We start from the raw sequence: 27,660 nt of genomic DNA on the forward strand, positions 1-27,660 counted from the left end.
TCCCTCTTTCCCTCCCCCTCCCTCTCCCTCTCTCCCTCCCTCTCCCCATCCCTCGCACCCTCCCCTTCTCTCCCACTCCCTCCCTCCCACCCTCTCCCTCCCTCACTCCCTCTCTCCCCCTTCCTCCCTCCCGCCCTCTCTCCCTCTCCCCTCTCTCTCCCCTCCCTCCCTCCCTCTCCCCCTCTCCCTTCCCCTCCCTCCCTCTCTCTACCCCTCCTTCCCTCCCTCTCTCTCCACTCCCTCCCTCCCTCTCCCTCCCCCTCCCTCCCCCTCTCTCCCCCTCCCTCCTTCTCTGTCCCCCTCCCTCCCTCCCTCTCTCTCCCCCCCTCCCTCCCTCAATCCCTCTCTCTGTCTCTCTCCCTCCCTCCCTCTCTCTCCCTTCCTCCCTCTCTCTGTCCCCCTCCCTCCCTCCCTCTCTCTCTCTCCCCCTCCCTCCCTCTCCCCCTCTCCCTCTCTCCTCTCTCCCTCTCCTCCTCTCTCTCTCCCTCCCTCGCTCTCTCCCTCCCTCTCTCCCCCTCCATCCCTCCCTCCCTCCCTCTCTCTCCCTCCCCCACCCGCCATCTCTCTCCCCTACCTCCCTCCCTCTCCCCCTCTCTCTCCCCCCTCCCTTCCCTTCACTCCCTCTCTCCCTCCCTCTTTCTCTCCCTCTCTCTCCCTCTCCCTCCCTCCCTCTTGCTCCCCTCCCTCCCTCCCTCGCTCTCTCCCTCTCCCCCTCTCTCTCCCCCTTCCTCCCTCTCTGCCCTCTCTCGCCCCCCCTCCCTTCCCCCTCCCTCTTTCCCTCCCTCTCTCCCCTCTCTCTCCCCCTCCCTCCCTCTCTCTTTCTCTCCGTCCCGCTCTCCCTCCCTTTCTCTCTATCTCCCTCCCTCCCTCTCTCTCTCCATCACTCCCTCCCTCCCCCTCTCTCCCCCATCCCTCACTCCCTCCCTCCCCCTCTCTCCCCTCGCTCCCTCCCCCTCTCTCTCCCTCCCTCCCTCCCACTCTCTCACCCTCCCTCCCTCCCCCTCCCTCCCCCTCTGTCCCTCTCTCTCCGCCTCCCTCCCTCCCTCTCTCTCCCCCTCCCTCCCTCCCTCTCTCTCCCCCTCCCTCCCTCAATCCCTCTCTCTGTCTCCCTCTCTCTCTCTCCCTCCATCCCTCTCTCTCCCTTCCTCCCTCTCTCTGTCCCCCTCCCTGCCTCCCTCTCTCCCCCCTCTCTCTCTCTCTCCCTCCCTCTCTCTCCCCCTCTTTCCCTCTCTCCCCCTCTTTCCCTCTCTCCCCCCTCTCTCTCCCTCCCACCCTCCCTCTCTCCCTCCCTCCCTCTCTCTTTCCCTCCCTCCCTCTCTCTCACCCTTCCCCCCTCTCTCTCTCCCTCCCTCCCTCCCACTCTCCCTCTCTCTCACCCTCCCTCCCTCCCTCTCTCTCCCGCTCCCTCCCTCTCTCTCTCTTCCACCCCTCCTCCCTCTTTCTCCCTCCCTCCCTCCCTCTCTCTCCCTCTCCCTCCCCCACCCTCCCTCTCCCTCCCCCTCCCACTCCCTCCCTCCCTCCCTCCCTCTCCCCCTCTCTCTCCCCCTTCCTCTCTCCCTCTCCCCCTCCCTCCCTCCCTTTCCCCCCCTCTATCCCCCGTCCCTCTCCCCCCTCCCTCTACCCCTCCCTCACTCGCTCTCTCTCCCTCCCGCTCTGCCTCCCTCTCTCTCTCTCCCGCTCTCCCTCCCTCTCACTCTCGCTCCCTCCCTCCCTCTCTCTTTCTCTCCCCCTCCCTCCCTCCCTCTCTCCACCTCCCACCCTCACTCTCCCTCCCCCTCCCCCTCTCTCTCCCCCTCCTTCCCTCTCCCCCTCTCTCTCCCACCCTCCCTTCCCCTCCCTCCCTCTCTCCCTCCCTCTTTCCCTCCCTCCCTCTCTCCCTCTCTCCACCTCCCTCCCTCTCTCTCCCTCCCCTCTATCCCTCCCTCCCTCTCTCCATCTCTCCCTCTCCCCCCTCTCTCCCCCTCCCTCCCTCTCCCTCCTCTCTCTCCCCCTCCCCTCTCCCCCTCCCTCTCTCTCTCCCTCCCGCTCTCCATCCCTCTCTCTCCCCCTTCCTCCCACCCTCTCTCTCCCCCTCCCTCCCTCCCTCCCTCTCGCTCCCCTCCCTCCCTCCCTCGCTCTCTCCCTCTCCCCCTCTCTCTCCCCCTTCCTCCCTCTCTGCCCTCTCTCGCCCCCCTCCCTGCCCCCTCCCTCTCTCCCTCCCTCTGTCCCTCCCTCTCTCTTTCTCTCCGTCCTGCTCTCCCTCCCTTTTCTCTATCTCCCTCCCTCTCTCTCCATCCCTCCCTCCCTCCCCCTCTCTCCCCCATCCCTCACTCCCTCCCTCCCACTCTCTCACCCTCCCTCCCTCCCCCTCCCTCCCCCTCTGTCCCTCTCTCTCCCCCTCCCTCCCTCCCTCCCTCTCTCTCTCCCCCCTCCATCTCTCTCTCCCTCCCTGTCTCCCTTCGTCCCCTTCCCTCCCTCTCTCTCCACCTCCCTCCCTCTCCCTCCCTGTCTCTCTCTCTCCCACCCTCCCTCCCTCTCTCCCACCCTCCCTCCCTCTCTCCCTCCCTCCCTCTCTCTCCCCCTCCCTACCTCCCTCTCTCTCCCCCTCTCTCTCTCTCCCTCCCTCCCTCTCTCTCCCTCTCCATCCCCCGCCATCCCTCTCCCTCCCCCTCTCTCCCTCCCTCTCCCCCCTCTCTCTCTCCCCCCCTCTCTCTCCCCCTCCCTCCCTCCCTCTCCCCCATCTCTCCCCCCTCCCTTCCCCTCGCTCCCTCTCTCCCTCCCTCTCTCTCCCCCTCCCTCCCTCCCTCCCTCTCCCCCCTCTCTCTCCACTCCCTCCCTTCCCACCTCCCTCTCTCCCCCCTCTCTCTGATTTTGCTGAGTAAAACAATGACCAAAGGTTTTAGAAGGTTGTGGAGAAGATTCTGCCTGTGTAAGAATTTTATTAATGCTATTGTGAATTCTGTATTTGCAGGAGAGACGTTTAGGCATGTATGTGGTATACTGCCAAAACAAGCCAAAATCTGAGTACATTGTGGCAGAATATGATGCCTTCTTTGAGGTGAGTTGTAGGTTGTATTTTTATTGTCAGTGTTCTAGGTAAAGGGACAGGCATTACAAACCCAATTTTCATAGCAAATAGAGCACAGAGCGGTATCAGCTGCAACAATTTGCAAATTTGCAATAATGGCTGAACTTTAAACATTTTTCCTTCTACTTATATAACATAACAAGGAGTTTTTTTAATTCAATTTACATTCACATTTTACTTTCTCTTAGCTTTGTGATGGAACTTGAAGTTGTGATGCAACTCCCGGTAATGTTTTAAAAGTAAAATAATGAAGTAACGAAGGGGAAAAAAGCTCAGCTCTATTTTAAACAGACGATTGATTTACAAAAACAGCACAAAAGTAACAGTTCTATGTAAAATTTAAACTCAACTTTGCCATCTTAATTAGAGAAAAAGTACTGAGCCAACTATTGGGATTAAAGGGTGACAAGTCCCCAGGACCTGTTGGTCTACACCCCAGGGTCTTAAAGGAAGTGGCAGCTGAGATAGTGGCTGCATTGGCTATAATATTCCAAAATTCCCTGGATTCTGGAAAGGTTCCAGTGGATTGGAAAAATGCTAATATAAAGCCCTTATTCAAAAAGGGGGCGAGGCAGAAAGTAGGAAACTATGGGCAGAATTTTGTGCTTGACGTGAGGGGAGCAGGCCCCGCACGTCAGCGTGTAAAATGATGCACAGTGACATCGGGCAAGCATCCCGATGTCACCGCGCGCCATCGTGATATTTCGCTGGGTGGGCACGCAATGAAGTTCGACGCGCACCCACCATTAATTAACGGATTAGTTAAGGCCCTTAAATCGGCAATTGATGCCAATTTTCAGGCGCCCATGTAATCTTTGGCTCGGCGCACAGGCGCAACAGGCAGGCAAGTAAGTGACTTTTTAATAAAACGTATCCACGGGCGGGATAAGAGGGCTCAGTGGCATTGTCAATCTGGTCTGTGAGAATTTATTGCAGAAAGTTTTTAAAATTGCCTGTGTGACCTGTAGCAATTCAGAATGAATTTCAGCAGCTTTCTGTGTATTTTAACCTTCAGGTAAGCACTCTGCAGTTAGTAATCTTTGTCGGGCCTGCAGCTTTCTGGAGGCCTCCCTTTAGCCTGGCTATGGCTCTGACCTGTCCACTGGAGGCAGCTCCTCTGAGGAGGAAGGGAGGGCTAGACTAAGGAGGCCAGGAGTGCACAATCAGCCTCCAGGGGAGTGATCTTTGGGAATATAGGTACAGGTACATGGGCTGCAGGGCCAAGAGGTAGTCCAAGGTGGAAGGAGTCACAGAAGATGCCACTATCCTGCTGCCAGGGTATACAGGTGGCGAAGCAGTTACCTCAATATGACTGAGGTGCAATGCCAAAGGAGGCTCCAACTGTCAAGGGATACAATCAGCTACATCTGTCAGATGATTGGCCCTAAGATCTCTCCTAACTGTGTGGGTGGACACCCAATTCCAGTGGCTCTGAAGTCACAGTTGCCCTCCACTTCTCTGTCTCCTTCCAGGGCTCTGTGGGTGATCTTTGTGGTGTCTCCCAATCAGCTGTACACACTTGTGTCAAGCAGGTCACAGACACTCTGTTCAGGTGTGCATTGACGTTCATCCACTTCCACTTGGACCAGGCAAGCCAGAGGCTTCGCAGCCATTGCTGGCTTCCCCCACACCCAAGGTGCAATAGACTGCACACATGTGGCCACCAAGATGCCAGTAGGTGAGCCCAGTGCCTTCGTCAACAGGAAGGGATTCCACTCCACAAATGTGCAGATAGTGTGTGATCACAAGATGCTGATTCTATAAGTCTGTGCAAGGTATCCAGGCAGCTCCCACAACAACTACATCCTCAGACACTCCCAGGTGCTGGGGCTCTTCAGTGCTCCGGTTCGGCTTGATGGATGGCTGCTGGGTGACAAGGGCTAGCCCCTCAGAAGGTGGCTCATGACCCCTCTCTGCCATCCAAGAACAGAAGCTTAGCAGCACTACACATAGGAGCCACGGCACCACAAGGGCTGTGGCAGAGAGAGCCATCGGTCTTCTCAAGATGTGCTTCTGATACCTGGACCACTCAGGGGGCACACCTCCAGTACCCCCCAGATCATGTCTTGGTGATAGTGGTAGCATGCTGCACTCTCCACAATCTTGCGCTGGAAAGGGGGGGATGCAGTAGACAATGAAGACGTTGACACAGTGGATGCAGTTGCACACGATGGGTCCAGCACTGATTCTGAGGATGAGGAGGCACAGGGGAATGGTGAGGGACTAAACGCTGACCCAGGACTACACCAAGGAAGCAGGGACACATGGGACACTTTAATCCAACGACCCTTCAGCCAGCTCCACGCAAATGGATCAGGAGGACCAGCCTTGCCTGGCGCTTCCATACTCGGCATTTAAGTGCTAACTCTGCCACTTCATCAGCTGCAACTAAGGGCTTTGGACATAAACCTCAATGTCCACTCAAACATTCATGACACGTATGTAAAACATACAAATTCAGAACAAAGGAGCCACGCTCAGGCATGGTAGCACACCTAGTTTTAATTTTCTCCTTCATCAGGTCACACAAAATGAAAGCAAAACGTTTTTCAACCATAAACAAACAATAATTACCTAATCTAGGGCCAACACAAAAGCACCAGTGAGAAACCCGTGGTGTGCTTAAGGTGCCTTTTGCTTACATTTACGTCTTGGTGCCGCCCCCTCGCTGGGAGTGGCTTCTGAGCCAGCCTGTTGACTCAGCTGTCCTGTTGGCCTTGATGACCTTGACGGCCATCCTCTCGCCCATGGTGCCTGTGCTGGCCCCGTCTGGGAGGGATCTGCCAGGTCCACAGCTGCCATGTCCCCAGTTGTCGCAGCCTCACTCGATGAAGTGGTCACTGGGAGAGGGGCGGAGCAGCTGTTGCCCTCATCTGGAGCGCCGTGAGAGGAGCCTGCAGATATGACAGACAGCTGCTCCGCCGACGTGAGGTCATCCCGGACCTCCCTGCTCACCATCAATGGACGAGCAATGTGCTGGGAAGCTTGAAGCCCACACCATCTCCCACATTGGCAATGACCGGCTGTGGCCACTGGCACTGTGAGGACTTGCAGGTCCAAGCATAACCCCAGGAGAAGCTACTTGTTCTCCTGGAAGCCCCTCTCCACGAGAGTCACCACTATCTCCATGGAGGAATCATAATGCTCTGCCATGAGGCTCATTGCGTCACTGATGCTCCGTGTGGACACCTCCACCACGGACACCAAGTGAAGCATAGTCTCATGTAACGCTCCCAGATGCTCCTGCACACCCAGCTGCATTTCCTGCAGCTGCTGTGTCACGGACGACTCCAGTGGCACATCATCGTGCCCTGACTGAGCGTGTGCCTGGTCCCCTGCAGTCCATTGGCACTCTCTGCCTCTGCCAGCTCCTCCAGCAATTGTGAAGTGCCCTCTCCACTGTGCCCCGGGACACTAGCCAATTTTGCAATTCCCACCGCTGTGCTAGTATCTGCACAGGTGCCTGCCTCACAGAAATGGTGTGACACAGGTGACAGTTTGAGGGCCCTCAGGTGTGAGAGAGGGCATCTGCAATTGCTCCTGGTGGACAGGCTCTGATGATGCTGAAATTAACAACAAGGACAGTGGATCAGTTAGCGTGCACACAGTGACACACTTCATCCCTTTCCCCCCGGCTCATTACGTGCTCAACCTTCCAGAACATATGGAGACGAATATTGGTCGGGTGGCAAATAGTCAAGAGGAGACCCAAACATTACAGGTGGATACAGACAGGCTGCTCAGATGGCCTAAGGAATGCCAAATGGAATGTATGTGGATAAGTATGAGATGATGCACTTGGGCTGGAGAAACAAGGTACGGGAATACACGAGGAATGGTAGGACCATGGAAAGTAAGAAGGATCGGGGGACATTGCTAGGCATGTCAACAGGCCCGTTAAGGTAGCAGGACAGGTACATAAGGTGTTTAAGAAGGTAAATGCCATACTTGCCTTTATTAGCCAAGGAATAGAATATAGGAACAGGGAGATCATGTTGCAAGTGCAGAAAATGCTGCCCAGGCTACAACTATAGTTCTGCGTGCAGTTATGATCAGCGCTTCACAGGAGGGATGTGATTGGATTGAAGAGAGTGCAGAGGTCACTGACCAGGATACATGCTGGGCTGGAGATTTGGAGTTATGAGGACACATAGCATAAACTGGGGATATTTGCCCTGGAGCAGAGGAGATTGAGAGGTGACATTATTGAGCTTTATAACATTATGAGGGGCATAGATAGGGTCCTTTCCCCTTGGCAGAGGGATGAGTAATCTGGTGGCATTGATTTAAGGTAAGGGTCATGAGGTTGACAGGTGAGGTGATGAGGAACCTTTACACATAGTAATGTGGGACGCACTGGCTGAAAGCGTAGTGGACGCAGAAACCCTCCTAACATGTAATAAGTATTTGGATGTGCAGTTGCGGTGCCATGGCAAACAAGGCCATAGGGATAGTGGTCGGAAATGGGATAAGGCTGCTTTGGAAGGTGTTTGACACGCGCATCTTCGAAGGGCCGAGGGACCCTCTGACTCTATCAGTCTGTAAATGAGCAATTTTGCAACAATAATGATTCAAACAATCATCAGTGCTATGGATGCTGGGAAGACAAAGAGGATATCACTGTGGACCTCAAATACCTGGCCGTTCCACCTCAGCCTCACCGACACCTGTGGACCTAGGTGCGTGGCGCCTCTCAAGCTCCAGGGCCTCCTGCTCAAATCAGCTCAAAATCATCAGCTGGGCTGGCTGCCTCCTGTCTGCGAATGCTCACAGGCATTGTGAGCATTTTTCTCCTGAAAAACAGAGACCGTTCATTGCGGCTATTCGCACATGGACTCTGCATGCGCATGCCGTACCCCAACCACAGTGGCCCATATCAGGCCTCCAGTGCCTCCTGTCCACGCTACTGCTGATCAGGCACACACAGATAGTACACCTGCTCCTAAACCGTCCCCCCCAAAGGCCACCTTGGACACGTTCTGCGTCCATCACTTTAGGAAACACAGGGTCTTAGCTCCCATAGCAAAGAGGCACAACTAGGTGCGGCGTCGAGGGCAGCAGATGGCTCTTGGCCACAAGACCTTGAGGATCCCCTTCCACAATCTCATCACCGTGAATAGGACATGTGTTGAAGTTCTGAGTATGCGCCTAGCTGCATCTCCTGCAGGTTGCCCCCAGACTAGTCATGTGCGACTAAGAGCAACACATGGTGCGTGGGAGAACCCATCCCCTCATGAACCACTCAAGCTGATGTAAGCATGGGCACTATCTGCTGGCCCACCCAGCAACGAGAAATGCCCAACATGACTCTATACAGTCATGACAGTAAGACTTGGGGGGTGTCCCTCAAAGGCTAAGGCTACCTGCTGGGTTAAATGCCCAACGCCAGCATGGTACTTACCCTTCCAGAGCGCAACAAATCATTGAAGCACTTACAGCACTGGATCCAGGTGCGCTGCACCACTTCGCAGGAGCTCACCACCTCCGCCACCTCCTCCCATGCTGGGGGTCGTTTTGTCATGTGGGGGGGCCTCCTCCTCCCATCCTGGGGGACCAACACCTTCCGCCGTGCTGCCACCTCTTCGAGGAGGGCAGCAAGGCAATCATCAAAAAAGAGAGGGGCACATTGGCCCCCCACTGGCCTACCCTGCAGCCTGCCCTGCTCCTGTGGCAGACCTTGCAGCCTGCCCTGCTCCTCTACCCTCCCCTCCAGACCGTCCTGCTGAGCAGATCCCCTGTGGTTGGATCTCCAGGTGGCCATTGTGAGCAGCCTACAGGAGGTTGCCAGGCCTTCTTTTAAATAGACTGCCATTGGACCCGGCGGTCTGTGCACTCCTGCCGCAGCTCGCACACTCCTGCTATCCATGGGAGTTGGAAATGCACTGGGCGGGCCTTAATTGGTCTGTGCAAAATGGCAGGGCGGCCCCGATCGCGGGCGCCGATCGGGTCCGCGCCCACATGTACTCCTGCTCCACCCTCCCGCCAAATGGAAAATTTTGGCCTATAGACCAGTTAGTTTAACGTCTGTCATTGGGAAATTGTTGGAATCCATTATGAAGGAACTTGTGATGGGGCATTTAGAAAGTCAAAATACAATCAATTAGGGTCAGCATGAGAAGAGTAAATCATGTTTGACTAATTTGCTAGAGTTCTCTGAAGATGTAACAAGCAAAGTGGATAACGGGGATCCTGTAGAGTAGTATATCTGGACTTCCAGAAAGCCTTTGATAAGGTGCTGCACAAAAGATTAATGCACAAGATAAGATCACATGGAGTTAGGGATAATATATTAGCTTGGATAGAGGATTGACTAACCAGCATAAAGCAGAGAGTTGGGATAAATGAGTCTTTTCCTGGATGGCAAGCTGTAATAGCGGGGTGCCACAGGGTTCGGTCCTTGGGCCCCAACTATTTACAATCTATATTAACAACTTAGATTCGGGGAAAGAAGATACTATAGCTAAATTTGCAGATGACACCAAAATAGGTGGGAAAGTAAGTTGCAAAATAAGAAATTTACAAATGGATATGGACAGGTTAGGTGAATGGGCCAAAATTTGGCAGATGGAGTTTAACGTGGATAAGGGTGAGGTTATCCATTTTGATCGGAAGAACGAAAAGGTGACTTATTATTTAAATGGAGAGAAACTTGAGAATGCTTCAGTACAGAGGGTCCTTGTGCATGAATCGCTGAAAGCTAGAATGCAGGTACAACAGGTAATAAGGAAGACAAATGGAATTTTGGCATTTATTGCTAAAGAAATAGAGTATAAAAATAGGGAAGTGTTGTTGCAACTGTACAAGGCATTGGTGAGACCACACCTGGAGTACTGTGCACAGTTTTGGTCCCCTTACTTGAGGAAGGATGTAGTTGCTTTGGAGGCGGTTCAGAGGACGTTCACTAGATTGATTCCAGAGATGCGGGATTTGTATTATGAGGAGAGATTGAGCAATTTAGGCCTATACTCACTAGAGTTTAGAAAGATGAGAGGAGATCTAATTGAGGTATATAAGATGCTAAAAGGGATAGACAAAGTAAACGTGGAGTGAATGTTTCACCTTGTGGGGCATTCTAGAACGAGAGGCCATAGTTTTAAGCTAAGGGGTGGTAGATTTTAATCAGAGATGAGGAGGAATTACTTTTCTCAAAGGATCGTGAATCTGTGGAATTCATTGCCTCAGAGTGGAGTGGATGCTGGGACGCTGAATAAATTTAAAGAGATAGACAGATTTTTAATTAGTAGTGGGTTGAAAGGTTATGGGGAGAGGGCGGGAATTTGGACTTGAGGCTGAAACAAGATTAGCCATAGTCGAATTGACTGACGGGGATGGCTCGAGGGGCTGAATTGTCTACTCCTGCTCCAAGCTCTTATGTTTTTATTAATTGTCTTAAGAAAATGATGTATCTGAATATGCTTCAGCATGCTATTAATTACAAAGGGAATACAATTACAGAAAGAAGAAGATAACCTGCCTAAGACAACCAGAAAACATTTCTTAAAAAAAATTAAATGAATTCGATGAGAACCAACAGCCGTTCAGTACTTTCAAAAGCAGGTTTGGTTGATGGTTTTTGGCCACATCCTTAGCCTGAGAACATCGAGATCAAGCATGAAAGTACCATTTCCACCTTACTCTATTCAAATAGCTCACCACCAGTGACCTTTCAGGTTCCTTATGGCTCTGTACCATATTACATAGCATGTTTCACCATTAACCATTTTATATTCATTAAAAATCTTTTGGAAGGAGGCACCAAAGCTACTGATTAAATGTATTGTAAACATGGTTCCAGAAGCAACATGTGTCAGATTTTTACTTTATTTTACAGGAGATAAAACAGGAATTGGGTCAGAGGCTTAGCCTGAGTGACTTTCTTATTAAACCAATACAGAGGATAACAAAGTATCAGCTACTTATCAAGGTGAGCACTTTTATGTTCATAAGCCTACACAAAAACTATCATGCAAGAACAAATGAAATGACAAATAAATTTAATCATTCCTATGAGCCTCCAATACCTTTGCCTTTAAAATGTTTTTTCTTAAGTAAAATGTATATTTGATCAAATTAATGTTTAATATAGTGATAATATAGTGATTATTATAAATGTTTAATGTGGCTCGCTAAACATCTAGCCAGATTTTGTACCCCTTCTACCCTGGGTATCTCTGAGTCTGAAATTCTAATAGCATCTGGACTATCACTGAAGCTGTGGGGCTGGTCTCAGATGTGTGTGAGGAACTGAATCTATCCACAGAAAAGAATTTTAAAATGGTTTGAGTGCAGAGCCAAGGAAAACTCAAAAGGCACTAACTGATTCTGAATAGTAGGGTATCATGCTGAAGTTTTTGTTTTATTTACTCTCTGATGCTAAACAAAAGTCTACATTGCCTCTTTTTCAAGAAAAGGTTAAATTGCATGAAAATGACAATGGATATGGTAGCATAATGGTTAAATCCTTAGGCTAGTAATCCAAATGCCCGAACAAATGATTGAGAGACATACATTCAAATCCCAATACAGCAACTGGGGAATTTAAATTCAGTTAATCTGGAATAAAGAGCCAGTATCAGTACTGGTAACTGAATTATTAATAAAAATGCATCTAGTTCACTTACGTCCTTGAGGGAAGGAAATCTGCAGTCCTTAACTGCCTTGGCCTATATGTGACTCCAAACCCACAGCAATGTGATTGAATCTTAACTGTTTTCCGAAGTGGCCTAGCAAGCCATTCAGTTTTGTAGTGATGGATAATGAACTGGCCTTGGCAGTGACACCCACATCACGTTAATGGATTTTTTAAAATGGTTCTTAAAGGCCTATCAGTCAAAACAACAGCTTAATGCAGTTCTTTTTTGGGCAATTTTGTTAGGACAACATAAGACTAACCAATCACAATACACCAGGACATCCTTGTTCCCCCAGCTCAACCTGCCAGCTGGTTCAGTGTGAGGAACTGGACAATTTTCCTGCCCCCCTCAGAACCAGCAAACCGCAGTGCGGTGCTGTTTGGTACCTTTATCTTGCCAGTGGCACATTAATGAGGCACAAATCTCAAAATGCCTGGATTTTACACTCGCATAAGCGCAGGCAGTTGCTCCATCAACCTTTCTATTTGTTTAAGGTATTACTTGAAACTGATTCCCACTTGCATAAACTTCAAGTTTACTTTCCTTAGATGTGACTTGTTCTGTATTCCACCTCTGTGAATTTGCTGAGTACTCCATGATAGTATGCATAATTCATAATTAAAAGGAGATGGTGTATGGAATACATGGGGGAAAATCTGTTTCACAATTATCATGAAAACGTGCTTTACGTCAAATAATAATTTTTAACCACCAGCTGGAAACCCAAATTGAACTTCTAAAAACAGAGACTAAAGATGACTTGAGATCACAGCCAAAGATGGCTACCCAATTTGCATCACTGTACCTTCCACATCCCAATCCCTTGAGATGGAGATACCCGACTGCAAAGTCTCACTAAGGATAATGACCAGGAAATATGAGTGAGCCACATATCCTGTCCCGATTAGAAAGACTTCAAGGCAATCATCTGAGGTATTCAACTGGTGGGAATGAGCCATTAAACCTAATTGCTTGGACAGTGGAAGCGTAGCTGAGAAGGGGTTCCCAGACATGAACTTACCAAGCTACAATGCGTAAACCCAATCACTTGAACAATGGGACCTGGATGAAAGAGGAGATTCCCAGACGTGCAATGATTAAGTCACAAGGAGGAATACACTAGCAACAGCCATGTTTGAATCACTGGGTGAGGGTCATGTGTCAGGCCCACCCTTTGTGTGTTTAAATTTCTGCAGGCTCTGCAGAAAGAGAATAAGCAGCTGAGATACTGATGAGAAAAGACCTGAGTGCAGTCCATCCTTCCTCCCTCTCTCCCCAACCTACCTTGCAAGCTTTCAAGCCCTGTTTGCTGGGTGTGACCACCACCCTGCTGCAGACAGAGACTTATTGAAGGAAATCAACTCCACACTATTGTCTCCAGAAGGACAACCAAATCAGCAGGTTACATCTTTAAATTGCATTAACAAGGGAAACAGCAAGACCACCTAATTCATCCTGAGGTCAGCCAAGTCACCCAAATATGGAATGGTTACCCCTTCTATTTATATGGATTCTAATTCGATTAATCTATCTTTCCCCACTCAGTAATCTATTTGTGAGCGTGTGTGTTTGTATGTATGTGTTTGTTTCTGTGTGCATGCGCACACAAAAGTTGTGCATATTGTATTATTTTATTTAGACCAGGTTAAGTTAACCTCTTTGTTAATTCAAGAAAACCTGCCTGATTGGCTCTTTTACAATCATAGCACAGAAACAGTTAAACACTCCCTAAATTGCCAAGTTTATCCTTTTCACGCAAACCCTGTTACAAATGAGGAGTGGAAAAAGAGGGGAGTATTTGATCCCTCCTCACCTGATTGTAACACAACCCAAACCCTCCTCCAGTCCACCATTTTCAACCAAGCAGAAGCTTGGTGGGTGACCAGCCCACTCCAAGGAAGTATGTTGAACTTTAAATATGATAATAAGGTTGTAATTCTCATTGTTATTTTGCTATTTGAGTTTAACTGAGGCTGGGCGAGTTTCCCAAATGATGGGAAGCCCGGCAGCTTCATCAAGACAAGGACTTGGTGGATTCGGGAGGTAAGTGCCTTCACACCTACCTCCTGAATACAGGCGCCAACCTGAGGAGCCTCTGTGATCGAGCACCTCCTCAATGACCTTTCCATCCCAAGGCTTCTAATCCCAGCGCAGGATCCTGATTTCCACCATCCCTCCCCATCCACCCCCACCATACCTCCCCTCCAGTGCAACGACATTCCTGCTGCTGTGGCCTTCACTGACTGGCTCACCTGATTGGAGGCCCAACCTGTCAATCAAGCTAACTTCTGTTTGGGAAACCAATCAGCAACACCACAGACAGGTTGTGGAGTTTTAATTCCCAAATTGCAGATTCCCCATAACTTTCTGACGAACCTGCCTCCTATGGGTCAAGTAGATCAAAATTTCCCTCTACGCATTTGTGTTGGGGGACTTCAGTGGACAAAATAAGTGTTGTTATATATAAAGTAATGCAGGAAGTAGGACTGATGCAGACCAAGCAGTTGTCAGCTGTGACTCATGATTGATTATGATTTATTCTGAAATATATTTAATGTGTAAACTTCCATGAGATCTAATTCGATCTGACCCTGCAGACACTCTTTTGTGACACTGAACCCAAGAATGAGTCATTCTGCTGACAATATATTTTCTATGAACAAAACCATATTTAAGGCAGTCAGTGCAGACTCATTGCCAGAACTTTCCTACATGCAACCTAACTGTCAATGTTTGGAGCCAGTTAAATGCATAAAGTACAATTTCTCACACTCTGAGGAGCCTTGTGACTGATAGGGCAGCATCCAGAATGCAGGAAATTTGAATCTGCTAATTTGATTAGCTGCAAGTGTGGACAAATAGACCATAAGACAATAAGACATAGGAGCAGAAATTAGGCCATTCGGCCCATCGAGTCTGCTCCGCCATTCAATCATGGCTGATAAGTTTCTCAACCCCATTCTCCCACCTTCTCCCAGTAACCTTTGATCCCCTTACCAGTGAAGAACCTATCTATCTCGGTCTTAATATATCAATAATATATATCTTAAATAGGTCACTGTCTAGCAAATTCCAACAATCAACCAGTTAAAAAAGTGGATTCAGATATCCTGCACCCTAAAGAACTACTTTACATCGCAGATCTCCAGAGTATGTGTCATTTGCCTCATTAAATTTGCTGAAAATGCAGAAAAATTGGTCACTGACAACAAATGCTAATCATGACCCCAACATATGCAAGACCATAACACAGATTTAGAATGCATTGTACACATTAAAACTGACGAGCTGCTACCACCCCCACCCTTGAAGTCGATGTGCAACACAGTAGAAGCTTAATTATTCACACTGGAATCATACAGTAGAAGAGGCAGACCAGTGGACTATCCTAAATTGGTCTCAGGCCACCATATCTCAAGATCAGCAAATTGTGGGTGTCAGTTGGTCACCTCAGTGCAGCTCCCCAATTGGGAGTCCCAGTCCTTTTTAAGGGCCAAGCCTCATTGACATAGGGGCTGGTGAGCTGTGGGAGAAAACAAGTGTCCTATGACAACCTGTAAATTTATTGCATAAGAAGATGGAATACTTATTGGCAAAAATATTATTTGCATATATATACCAAATGTTAAATTGGCCCAGTCTGTGCCCATGCAGTGCAAGTGCTAATGTACTGCTAAAATATTGATTTATACTGATAGAAATTGTCTTGTTGCAGGACTTTCTGAAATACAATGAAAAAGCTGGACATGAATGTTCGGAGATTGAGGTAAAACATGTTCTTAAGTTGACAAACATTTTTACATTTTTTCGTTTTTCTCAGTATTTCTATTAAAATGTAAAATTGAATTTTATTTTAGTTGTTAGACTGTCATGCAATGAATCATGAAACTAATACTTATTGAATCATGAAATAATGCAAACATGCATACTTATACAAGGATATTGTCTTCACTGAAACAATAGGGAAGCTGGTAAACTCATTGCAACTAATACCAATACTTAAAAATACAATATAAAATAATTATCATTCCATGCATTATGATATTAAATTTTTATTTAATACTAATATACAGATTTCATTGTTTAGAGTCACTGATTGCAAACTTCAAATATTGTTGAATATTATTTTATCATTTCACATATTATTTGGGAAAGTGCAAGTAAATATATAACATGTAGGACAGGATTTTTCAGTCGTTGACACTCCGATGCGCAAAATGACACGAGATGACGTCTCGGCTGCACGCTCGCTGATATGTGAACGGCCTATTAAGGCCATGAAGAAAGTAACTGCCGTAATTGTTAATGATGCCCGCCCAACCTTAAGGCTGGTGGGCAGGCAAAAAGGCCAAGTGGCCTTTGTGGTTTTTAGGAAACCTCATCCACGAGCAGGATGAGGTTTCCTAAAGTTTTTATTAAATAAATAAATAATTTTTTCCGAAACATAAAAGCATGTCCCATCTCAGGGGACATGTTTAAATAAATTTTTTAACCATTTATTTAATTATTTCAACATCGATTCAATCTCCCTGAGGCAGCTCCGTGCACGCGAAAGAACGCTGGCCCCACTCTCACTCCTTCCCCGCCTGCACAGATAGCGCCGAGCGCCATGGCTCGCATATTATGCTGGGCGGGCCTTAGTTGGCCCACCCTCGTAAAATGGTGGTGCAGAGCTGATCGGCTCCGTGACCGCTCCCGCTGGGCCTGCCCGCTGCTTGAAAAATTCAGGCCATAGAATTAAAATAAGTCTGTTAGTCCAATTCCACAACTATTGTTCCCAATGATCAGCAAACAAATACTTCCATTTGCAAAAGTTGATTTCACCAGAAGCCCATTCTATTTTTTTTGTGTTTTGTTAACAGAAAGCTGCAGATGTGATGTATCTGGTACCAAAACGCTGCAATGATATGATGAATTTGGGAAGACTTGAGGATTTTGAGGTGAGGTTTTTCTTTTTTGTTCTCGCTGCATCATTATTTATTATATAAGTGAACCAGAAATTTATATCCAGGAAGTTTTATGTTCTGAATTTTAAGAGATATGACAACACCACAGGACTGGATTTTCATCCTAGAGGCAGGTAGCGGAGTCAGGAAATTTCCCAGCTCGGCACACCTGCCTCAGGTGAAAGTGCCTCAAATGGCGCAATTTTCATTCGGCGGGGTGGGGGATACAGGTGCATGCTGAAGTTAGGCCCACTAGCCCCAGACACAGATCGGATGTGGCTGTATGTGCTGCTGAGTGCTGATGCAGGCTGGTTAAAAGATCTGCCTCAGTTCTCTGAGACTTCGTTCCAGTTGTGTTGTTAAATATTAGGCCCTCTATCCCTCACACTAGGCTCAGAACATGAGAGCAAGTACACAAGAATGAATCAGGTCCTGTCCACCGTTATTAAAGGTCCAAGGAGTTGGAGAGACTCCATGAAAATCAAGTCCATGGTGTCTGTTTTCATTTTGGAAGGACATTGGACATGGGAAGGCCTTTCATGCTGCCTGTCCAAAGCCTCTGCTAAAAGGGAATCAGCAGCTTGAGCCATTTTAACAACATAGAAGCCTAAGAAATAGGAGCAGGATTAGGCCAAATGACTCCTCAAGTATGCTCCATCATTCAATAAGATCATGGCTGAATTTCTAAATCATCTGCACTTTCCTGTCTTATCCCTATAACCTGTGATTTCCTTAATGCCAAGGAATATATTGATCTCATATACTCAAGAACTGAGCATTCACTGTCCTCTAGGATAGAGAATTTCAAAATTTAACACCCTCTGAGTGAAGAAATTTCTCTTCATTTCTATTCTAAATAGTTGCCCCCTTATCCTTAAACTATGACTCCCTTCTTCCAGACTCTTGTGCAAGGGAGGGGTCAGATCCCATTTCAATATTACTGTTGATCAGCATATGTTGATCAACGTATCAGCCAGTTACAGGACAAGAATTTCAGGTGTTTTGTCACAGAATTCAAGCAGTAAATGTTATCTTCAGCATAGCAGGGAGGTACAGATTGGCCTGCAGCGAGTTAGAGGATTTTTCTGGAGACTAGGAGGAGAATGCATATATATTTTTTAAACTTCTTCTGCACTGCTGGTTGGGCCATTCATCTTCAGATACCAATGACTGGAGTATGTGAGGCATTTCAAAATTCCGTCAGTGACTTATGTCTGTCATTGTACCATGATTGCAAAAGCCATCTGAAGTGAGCTTTTTCTTACTTTGAAAACTTCACCAGTGCAACAAAGTTACGCTCTGATCTTTTTCCATGACAACTGTAGGAACATTACCATACACTATAGTATGCAGATAGCAGATAGAATATTGGTGCATTTTCATGAGGTGTAGTGCCTCCCCTCTACTTTTGAACATCCCTAAAACTACTTTGGGTGGGACTTATGGACTGAGTTTATTTCCAAACTGTTGAACTTATTTAGGACTGGATACGATCACTTTAATGCAGGTTCTGATGAAATGCTGTTTAAGTTTAGGGGGCATTTTTTGAATTTCTGGTTAATTTGATGTTTCTTAGATAGTGTTGCACTACTGATGAAAGTACATAGTATTCATTTGAACCAACATTTGATGGATGATCTCTGAAATCTCACTTTTACAAATTCCATTAACTGGATGTTAGTAATACATAATCTTGAGCATTGGTGCACTGTCTGAATTGGTGACTTTTTTATTATTTAACATTTTGGTGAAGTCAGGATTTTGAAATCAGAATAGGGGGAATTGTTTATAAAGTGGTAAACAAATTCTGGGTTAAAAATATATTCAAGGATAGAGCTCTGGTGTGCCAGTACATGATCAAAGAAGTTCATGCCTACAGTTCCCTTCCCAGTGTGTACCCAATTTCAGTCCAGCTATCCATCGGAAAACAGCAACCCTCCTCTTCTTCTGTGCCCATCTTTTAATCAGTTTTCTGCAGTGGTTGAAGGATAAAGGCAGATTCTGATAAACTGTCATCAACCTGAAACATTAACCTGTTTCTCTCTGCAGATGCTGCCAGACCTGCTGAGTATTTCCAGCATTTATTGTTTTTATTTCAGATTCCCAGCATCTGCAGTATTTTGCTTTCATAAAAGCAGATTACCTGTCAGGTCTATATCAGGGAGTACAGAATGGAATGAGGACTAGGGAATTGAATTTCAAAGAGGAAGCAAACAAAAGCCATTTTGGAAATGGGGTGCAGAAATGTTTTTGTTTGAATATGAAATGGTAAATGATGCCAGGCAAAACTGAGGAAACTCTGAATGATTTGTTACTTCTAGGGCAAAATCACAGCACAGGGGAAATTACTACAGCAGGATACATTCTATGTAACTGAACAAGATTCTGGAGTTCTCTCCCGAAGTAAGGAACGAAGGGTCTTCCTCTTTGAACAGATTGTAATCTTCAGTGAACTACTGAATAAGGGTTCCTCAACACCAAGGTATCAGTACAAGAACAGCATTAAGGTAAATATCCTAAAGGATTAACTAAAATTGCATCATAATGACGTTATTCACAATCAGTCCACAAAGCTGGAAAATCAGAATAATACTATAGACATTACAGATGTCCAAAGATCATATACTTTCTATCAAATCTTCACCTATATCTCTGTTAATAGCGATAACTTATTCTTAGTGGACAATTCAATGAGACTGGTAAGTCTTCAGTACATGTGTGAAAATGCACTGAATTTCAGCAAGCTTTTGACTGTGATGGGAGACGATGGAGGATCATTACAGCAGGATTCTATCCTCACATGCATATCCAGCAAAATAATGTTATCAGACAATACTTAGGAATAGCAGCCCTTGTTAAGTTCTCTCTTCAACGTATTGGTAGTTAAATGCAATGCCTCCAACCTGCCAACACATGCTGAGGATTAAATTTTCAATGTTATCAGTTTTCAGCATCTTTCTTGTCCATCTGTTTTATCAATACCTCGGTGGTTAGTTATGTCTTGTTCATTCTCAGCTCAATAACATACAAAGATTATGAGTGCTAACTGGGATGTCAGCAGGATCTTAATATTAAACACTGTCATTCGGTTAACCCATCAAAAAATCTATTCTGCTGTATTTTAATTTGACTCCAGAACTGGGAAAGGCCAGTAGAGTGTGGAGTTTAGCTGCATTGGGAGCTCAGCCTTGAGCTCCAATTGGATGGAACTTTTTCTATTATACTTGCTTGAAATGCTAACATTTCAATTCTTGCGAAAGTTTGGTGTTAAGGTTAATGGGAGTTAAGGTTAGGACTAGCCATGTTTTCAATTAGACATTAGGTGCAGTGGGAGGTCAGTGCCGGTAACTCTTGTGACATATATGGGGTGTATTATATAGGCCATCGTGGATCATCTGTGTATTTAAGAGTATAAGATTTGCACTAAGTGTCAGAAAATTGTGTGTTTCTGAAACAGAGGATTCCTGTGCACAAAAAGCAATTGGCTGCGTTGTCAAGCGAATGAGAGATTTTTCAAATTTTAATACCCAGTATGTGCTCATGCGCAGGCAGTGCTAGAAAGTTCAGCACATGCAGATAGTGCAGAAACAGAGAAGTTAGTGATTATGTCTAGGGGCAATTGGAGACAGGATGTAGGGGATCCTTAAGTGACTAGAACTACCTATTAAATAGATAATGGGTGAATTTCCTTTATTACTTTTCCAGCATTTCAATGATTATTACATCAAAGCTTTAGTGGAGAAATGGGAGAATCTCTTTAAATAGGATTTCAGATGACTGCCTTGGGGCTTCTATTTCCCAAGGTTGGTAAGCATTAGCTAGGTGATCAGGTCAGGAAATTTGAATAAATCCATGACACTCTCATCTGTTCGATGTGGGATCTCTACTCTACAGGAATTAATACCCCTTGGAAAATCGATAGAGATGCAAACTCAGCAATAACTGGAAGAAACAGACATTTTATATTTCACCCACTAAATTCATCTTCAGGCACAAACCGGGCCACAAGGAGATCAACATTGCATCCAGTTATTACTGGCAGAATTTCCTGAGCCCACTGGTGGTGGGCGTGATAGGTGGCTTGCGCAGAAAATATAGCGGGGCCCACTTCACAACGATGTGATGGCAGGTCACTATCTTCCGCTCAGGCCTCCAACGGCGGGCCGCATTTCCCGCCATTGGTCAGCAGGAGCTAATTGTAATACATTAGCATATAATTAGAAGGCCACCCTGCCAGACTCTTGGAACCCCACCGTATCATCCGTCCACGTCGGGGGAAAGCACGCCGACGTGTTTCACAACAGCATGAAGCGCCGTGCACTTGGAGGCCTTCACTTTGGGGGAGCTGGGGTGAGTGAGCAGCAGCGTTCTCCACAGCTCGCCTGTTGTTTACAGGCCTCAGGGGCACCAAGGAGGCAGGGGAAACATGCCTGGCCCCGCAGGCCGACTGCTGAGGGGTGAGGGATATCTGGGGGCAAGTGCTGGTCTGCCTCAGAGGGGGTGGTAGTCAAGTGCTGCCCTGGCACTGCATCCCACGGATAGGCAATTGAGGTGGGGGCCAGGCTAAGGGGAAATGGCCACGCATTAGGGACACCTATATAAACTGACCATGCCTCTGCAACTAAGACAAATCAGGCGCAGCCACAGTGCTATGATTGGGGTCAGACTCCTAACCTGCCTGCCTATGCAAGCATTGCAGAGGCACCAAAGGGCCAACAAGTGCTCCTGAACCTACCCACCCACCGCCCCCACCCCACCCTCTGGCACAGACTTCGAGTCCGCCACCACTTTATTGGACCATAGAGCAATTGGACTGCATATGTTGTACAATCTCCCCCCCAACGCTGGACATGTAGAAGTCACTGCTGGAGCCGCTCACAGCCCCTTGCAACCTCAGCACCCTGGTTTGGATCAGTGTCCCCCATGTCGCCGGCTGACAGCAGCCATGCAGCGCACTCATCTCTGGCCATTCAAGGGATGACCAGCACTCTCCGGGAAGCAATAAGGGGCTGTCAGACAGGGCCTGGAAAGGTGCTAAGTACAGCCATGACTACCACGTCTCGCTCCCTTTCATGCTGCAGGAGAACCATGTCAGGATCATGGATCCTGGTGACCTAGCTGTATGCCTGATGGCCTACAGAGACCGTAGAAGATGGAGGAAAGAGCGACTGAGGCACCTGGCCATGCAAAGGCAAGAGCAGCAACCTCATGAAGAAGGGGCAGCAGGGGCTCCCGCACATGCTGCCCAGGAGTGACAGCAAACCATGGCTGGTCATCACCTAGCGACACCCAGGGTCTATAGACACCACCTGCCATTCCTGTAGATGACTGAGAACCAGTGACACCAACGACTGCGCATGTCTAGCGAACTGGTGACTCACATCTGCCACTTACTGCAGGACTTGGAGCCAAGGGGACATGGAGGGCATCCACTGCCAATGGCTGTGAAAGTGACTGCGGCGCTCAATTTCTATGCCAGTGGCTCTTGGGCACCCATAGGGAGGAGGTGCATGCTCCGGGGCCATCTACTCAGGTAACTCTGGGAGTCACCGATCCATCTGACTCCCCTCTTCGTGTGACCTCTGCAGATCCAGTTTCACAGGCCAGGGAGGTGCCACTGCCACACAGCAGGACCCCAAAAGGAGGCCGGGGCCCTCCAAGTCTTGGCCCTCCAGAGTACGCCCGCCAGTGTCAACACAGACAGGGCGTCGTAGTCAGCAGGCTGCCTCCACCTCTGCTGCGGGATATCCGGTGAACATCTGCGACCAGTGATGGCGAATTGTGACCTATGTGGGATTTCACAGTCCACCACCCACAAATGCATCCATGAGGTCATCTTCTCCAAGGCACACAATTTTGTGCATTTCGCCTGGGATCGGGACAGCCAGGATGCAAGGGCCATTGGATTCACCTTGATCTCGGGATTCCCACAAGCGCAGGGTGCAATTGACTGCACTCATGTGGTGCTCAGGTCTCCATCACTACATTCAGTGGACTTCATCAACCGCAAGGGCTTCCACTCACTGAACAGGCAGCTGGTATGCGACCACCAGAAACGCATCCTGCAGGTATGCGCATGGTTTCCAGGGAGTATGCACGACACCTACATCCTGAGTAACTCGCAGATCCCTGCAGTCTTCCAGGGTGCACAGAGGTTGCAGGGTTGGCTCCTTGGGAACTCCTTGTGACTGATGACACCTATGTGGCAGCCTCAGATTGCAGCAGAGCGACGCTATAATGATACTCATCCAGCAGTTCGCAACTTGGTGGAGCAGACCATCGGAATATTGAAGATACGGTTCTGGTGCCTGGACCGATCTGGTGGAGCCCTGCAACACAATCCGCAGAGGGTGTCAGGCATCGTCGTCGTCTACTGCGCCCTTTACAACCTGGCGCTGTAATGGGGTGAGGAGCTGGCTGAGGAGATGGAGGAGCTGCATGTCTCCTCCAATGAGGAGGACACTGACAGGGATGCGGGTGAGGAGGTCCTCAGTAGTGACGACAACGGGGATGAGGCTCTCGCACTGGCTAGACAAGGCAGGCACACTCGGGAGGCCCTCATAACTGCCAGATTTGTGGAGGATGATGATAACATGCAGTGAAGTGTCCCTGTAGATCCTCACATTGCAGTTGTGAATGTTTGACTCCAGTCTGGCTTATCTCAGCACCAATACCCTCTGAGAGAATGCTCCTGTCATGGAGGTGCAGTAGAGGCCCTAATAGTCGCTCGATCATTGGAGGATGATGCCAACATGCAGTGAGGACATTCCATAGATCTTCACATGACCTCTGAGAATGTCTGACTCCTGTCTGGCTGAGGGCAGCTCACTTGCGCTCCATGATCAGGGCCATCTCGGAGATGCAACGATGAAACTTTAGACGCATCTGATGCTGTGTCCATCTTCAGCACCTCAGCCCTTCAGGAGTTGGTGCACAGCATCACTGGTCGCAGATGTTCACCGGATATCCCGCAGCAGAGGTGGAGGCAGCCTGCTGACTATGACACCCTGTCTGTGGTGACATTGGCGGGCGTACTCTGGAGGGCCAAGACTTGGAGGGTCCTGGCCTCCTTTCGGGGTCCTGCTGTGTGGCAGTGGCACCTCCCTGGCCTGTGAAACTGGATCTGCAGAGGTCACATGAAGAGGGGAGTCAGATGGATCGGTGACTCCCAGAGTTACCTGAGTAGATGGCCCCGGAGCATGCACCTCCTCCCTATGGGTGCCCAAGGGCCCCTGGCTGACTCCGTGAGCAGAAGGTGTAGCTGGAATGAGATCGAGCTGCCCAGAACCCCTCTGCATACACACTGTTGGAGGCCAACTATGGCATCAGCGATGGAGTTAAGTCTGTGGAGCAGTGCAGGAGTGATGTCCTGGATCAAGGTTTCCATGGTGGCTGCCACCCTGCCAGTGTTGATCTCGATGTGTTGCAATGCCGGCCCTTTCACCTCAGCCTGAAGAGAAAAGGATTCCTCCATCATGCCTTGCAATCTGAGGAGTGCAGCAGCCATCCCTTCCTGATGTTCCCAAACTTGCCAGCAACTGTGCCATGACCAAGTCCAGAGGCTCGTCATCTGACTCGGACTCAGCAACGTTCTGGCCTCCTGCAGCCCTCCGAGTGCCAGGGACCTGGGAAGTCCCTGGTTCCGCCTGCTGTGGATCAGAAAGTGCAGTGTGCTCACCAGATTGTGGTCCCGAGGCTACTCTAAAGCTAGGTCTCACCGAGGTGTGTGTCTCTGTACTGGTGGAGGATGTGGGTGAGCGTTGTGACAGGACTTCAGGGAGGGTGCCTTCAGATTCCTATTCTGAGGTTTCTTCAGGGCTTGCTTGGAGGCTCTGTGTCGTGGACTCCATCTGCTGCTTCCCAGATGTGCTTACAAAAGCAAGGGGAGATAATTAGTACATGGCAGTGGCCTGTGAAAGAGGACACATCACTCACGGCAGGTTATCTGATGGATGTTGCACTGCTGGATCCTCACTTGGTAGAGTAGCGCTGACCTCACTGTTAGCACAGGACTGGTCCCGGTCATCGCCAGCCAGCTGGATGGGTCTGTTTTCAAATTCCGTGAGAACTTTGGCATCCCTCCACCTGCCTGCGACCTTTCCCTTCTGTTGTGAGCCAGTTTATTCTGCATGGATAGAGACGGGGTGAGTTTATCACGACGCCTGCTGGGCCAGATGATAATTAAGCCTAGCCTGTGTGAGTGGTGAGTCACCCCATGAATGGGATGAGGACAATGATGATGTGTGTGAGACAATGAATGATGATGTCCCTTGCACTGGCAGTGAGTGAGGGCCTTGTGGGTGTGTGATGGGTTTGTGAGTGTTTGAGTTGGGAGTGATGAAAAGAATGACTTACCCTGGCAGTGAGTGAGGGCCCTGTGGGTGTGTGATGGGTTTGTGAGTGTATAAGTTGGGAGTGATGAAAAGAATGACTTCCCCTGACGGAATGGAGGAGATCATTCATCCTTTTGCAGCACTGGGTGGCTGTCCTCTTCTGAAGGCCATTGACGCTGACCACCACTGCCCCTGGCACCCAAGCCGGGTTTGTGACATTGCCTCCCATCCTGCGGCCAGAGTAGGGGTAGAGCACATCCTGGCAGCCTCCACGGCATCCAGCTCAAGGGAACTGTTGTTGAAGCGGGAGGCTGCAGTCTTTTTTCCTTTGCAGGCCATGTCTCCCAGGCAGTGATGGTGAGCTGGTGGTGATGAGCACTTTGCTAGCGGCTGCCTTTTAAATCTGGCGGCCGTTGTGATGCAACAGTGGGGTGATGGCGAGTGCGCAAATGAGAGCCCACCCGCCTTGGAAACGGCGTGTTTCACGGGAGTGAATATATAATGAGGCGGGCTCGGGAAGATATGGCGTGAAAACCTGCCATTTTCATCGGCAGGTCGGGCTCCATTTTACCTGCTCACTGCTACACTTAGTGCAATTCTGGGAAAATTCAGCCCATTGTATTTTTCAATGAATCTATTCTACGTTAAATAAATTATTTATTGGTACATAGTTTGAATTTTGGTTCAATGGAGTATATTTTTAGTCCACCGAACAAAGTTAAGGAGAATCATGTCACAGCATGTGATATATTCTAGTAAACCAGCATATAGTAACATTGTATCTTGGCTTAATCTCTGGATCTTGCTATCATTTGTCTGGATATTCAGGAAATAAAGACATGCTCTCCATTTTAGGGGAAGAGAGGTCTCTCAATGGAAGTTGTCAACGATGCTACGTAGCTTAGTGTAAAACTCAAAAATATAACCTCTGGATCCAAATGATTTGAAGTGAAATGTAATAGAGTTCTTTGTTAGGTAGCTTAAATAACACATACATAATATCTCACCAAAGGACCTTGCTAAGATCTATAGAGTTTTGTAAAACGATAAATTGATGCAGATTTTCAGCAGCTGTTTCAATTCCTTTGTTAATTTGTTTCAGATGAGTTATCTTAATATTGAAGAGAATGTGGAAAACGAATTGTGCAAGTTTGCCCTAATATCCCGTGGAACATCTGAACGGTTCATCTTACAGGCACCAAGCATTGAAGTCTGGCAGGCTTGGGTTCAGGATATCAATCAAGTTCTTGATGCTCAGCGACATTTCTTAAATGGTATGCAGATCTGGTGTCTTATTTCTTCTGTACTGTACATGGTGCCTACTATACATTTCAGATTTGAAAGTATGCAACTAGAATTTAAATAAACTGCACCTTACTGACTTAATTGTCACCTAGCACTGAACTTGCATACTTCTTTAATTTTTTCCCCTATCTTCCCTCATGGCCTCTCCAAGCTCATCACATCCATGAGACCCGCCTTCTGCTCCCTCAACTCTATCCCCACTAAACTGCTGATCACCCAATTTCCTCTCCTGGTCCCCATGTTAGTCGATATTGTTAACATTTTCTCATTTAACCAATCCCTGACACCACTGTCCTTGCAAATTACCATCCCATCTCCAATCTCCCTTTTTTCTCCCTAGTCGTTGAACATGTTGTCACCTCTAAAATCCATGCCCACCTTTCCTGGAGCTCTATATTTGAATCCCTTCAATCAGGTTTCTGTCCTTGCCACAGTATCAAAATAGCTCTTATCAAAATCACAAATGACATCCTGTGTGATCGTGACAAAGATAAACTTTCCCGCATCGTCCTTTGACACAGCTGACTGTACTATCCTCCTGCAACACCTCTCCACTGTTGTCCAGCTGGGTGGAACTGTTCTCACTTGGTTCCATTCTTATCTATCTAATCATAGCCAGAGAATCACTTGCAAAAGCTTTCCTTCCAGCTCCTCCATAATTATCACAGGTGATCCCCAGGTATCTTTCCTTGGCTTAAATAACACATACATGGATGCTGGAGGTTTTTCCACACTTGTTAGATCTTAGAAAGCCTTCTTCCTTACACATAACCTCATCTCCTTTGTACATGTTTCTCCCTTTTTAATGTAAATCTCATTGTTCCAATATGTCTTTGCAATTCTACTTTTTCCATAATATAAATCTTTCATAGTACTCATATTATCAGTAATCTTTGGGAAAAATAAACACACTGGCTTAGCCTCTGTTGGCTAGGTGTAAACCCTACCATCTCTTTGAAATTCACAACTCTGGTTTATCTAAAAATGCAAATGTTCTTCACACCTCACATTCTAAAACTTCAGCCATGTTTACATATTTAGCCTTTCAAACCTAGTTTCCCTTCTGATACATCAAAACACCCAGACCAGCTGTCTGGAATTCAATTAAAACCCAAATACACAAATCTCACTATTAACCTATTTTTACAATAAATAACAATAATATTATGAAAATTATTATATTTTCATGACATATCACATTGATGTTTGTGGGAGCTTGCTGTGCATAAATTGGCTGCTGCATTTCCTACATTACAACAATGACTGCATGTCAAAAGTACTTCATTGACTGTAAAGTGCTTTGGGGATGCCCAGTGGTTGTGGAAGGTTATATATAAATGCAGGCCGTTCTTTTCTTTTTACAAGCCAAAATGTCA

The 27,660-nt window shown here is 47.7% G+C and overlaps 1 protein-coding gene across 2 annotated transcripts in view; it reads left to right on the top strand.

Moving 5' to 3' along the window:
* Window positions 1-27,660, top strand: part of kalrna (kalirin RhoGEF kinase a) — a 1,007,899-nt gene that overhangs the window by 914,335 nt on the left and 65,904 nt on the right. For both annotated transcript variants that reach the window (XM_041200492.1, XM_041200491.1), the window contains 6 exons: window positions 2,951-3,037; window positions 10,899-10,991; window positions 15,416-15,466; window positions 16,563-16,640; window positions 18,968-19,153; window positions 26,082-26,253. In XM_041200492.1, the coding sequence (XP_041056426.1) occupies window positions 2,951-3,037; window positions 10,899-10,991; window positions 15,416-15,466; window positions 16,563-16,640; window positions 18,968-19,153; window positions 26,082-26,253 (667 nt within the window). The remainder of the gene's footprint in view (window positions 1-2,950; window positions 3,038-10,898; window positions 10,992-15,415; window positions 15,467-16,562; window positions 16,641-18,967; window positions 19,154-26,081; window positions 26,254-27,660) is intronic.

The sequence above is a fragment of the Carcharodon carcharias genome, chromosome 12 (genome assembly GCF_017639515.1).
Source record: "Carcharodon carcharias isolate sCarCar2 chromosome 12, sCarCar2.pri, whole genome shotgun sequence".
Taxonomy (NCBI): Eukaryota; Metazoa; Chordata; class Chondrichthyes; order Lamniformes; family Lamnidae; genus Carcharodon; species Carcharodon carcharias.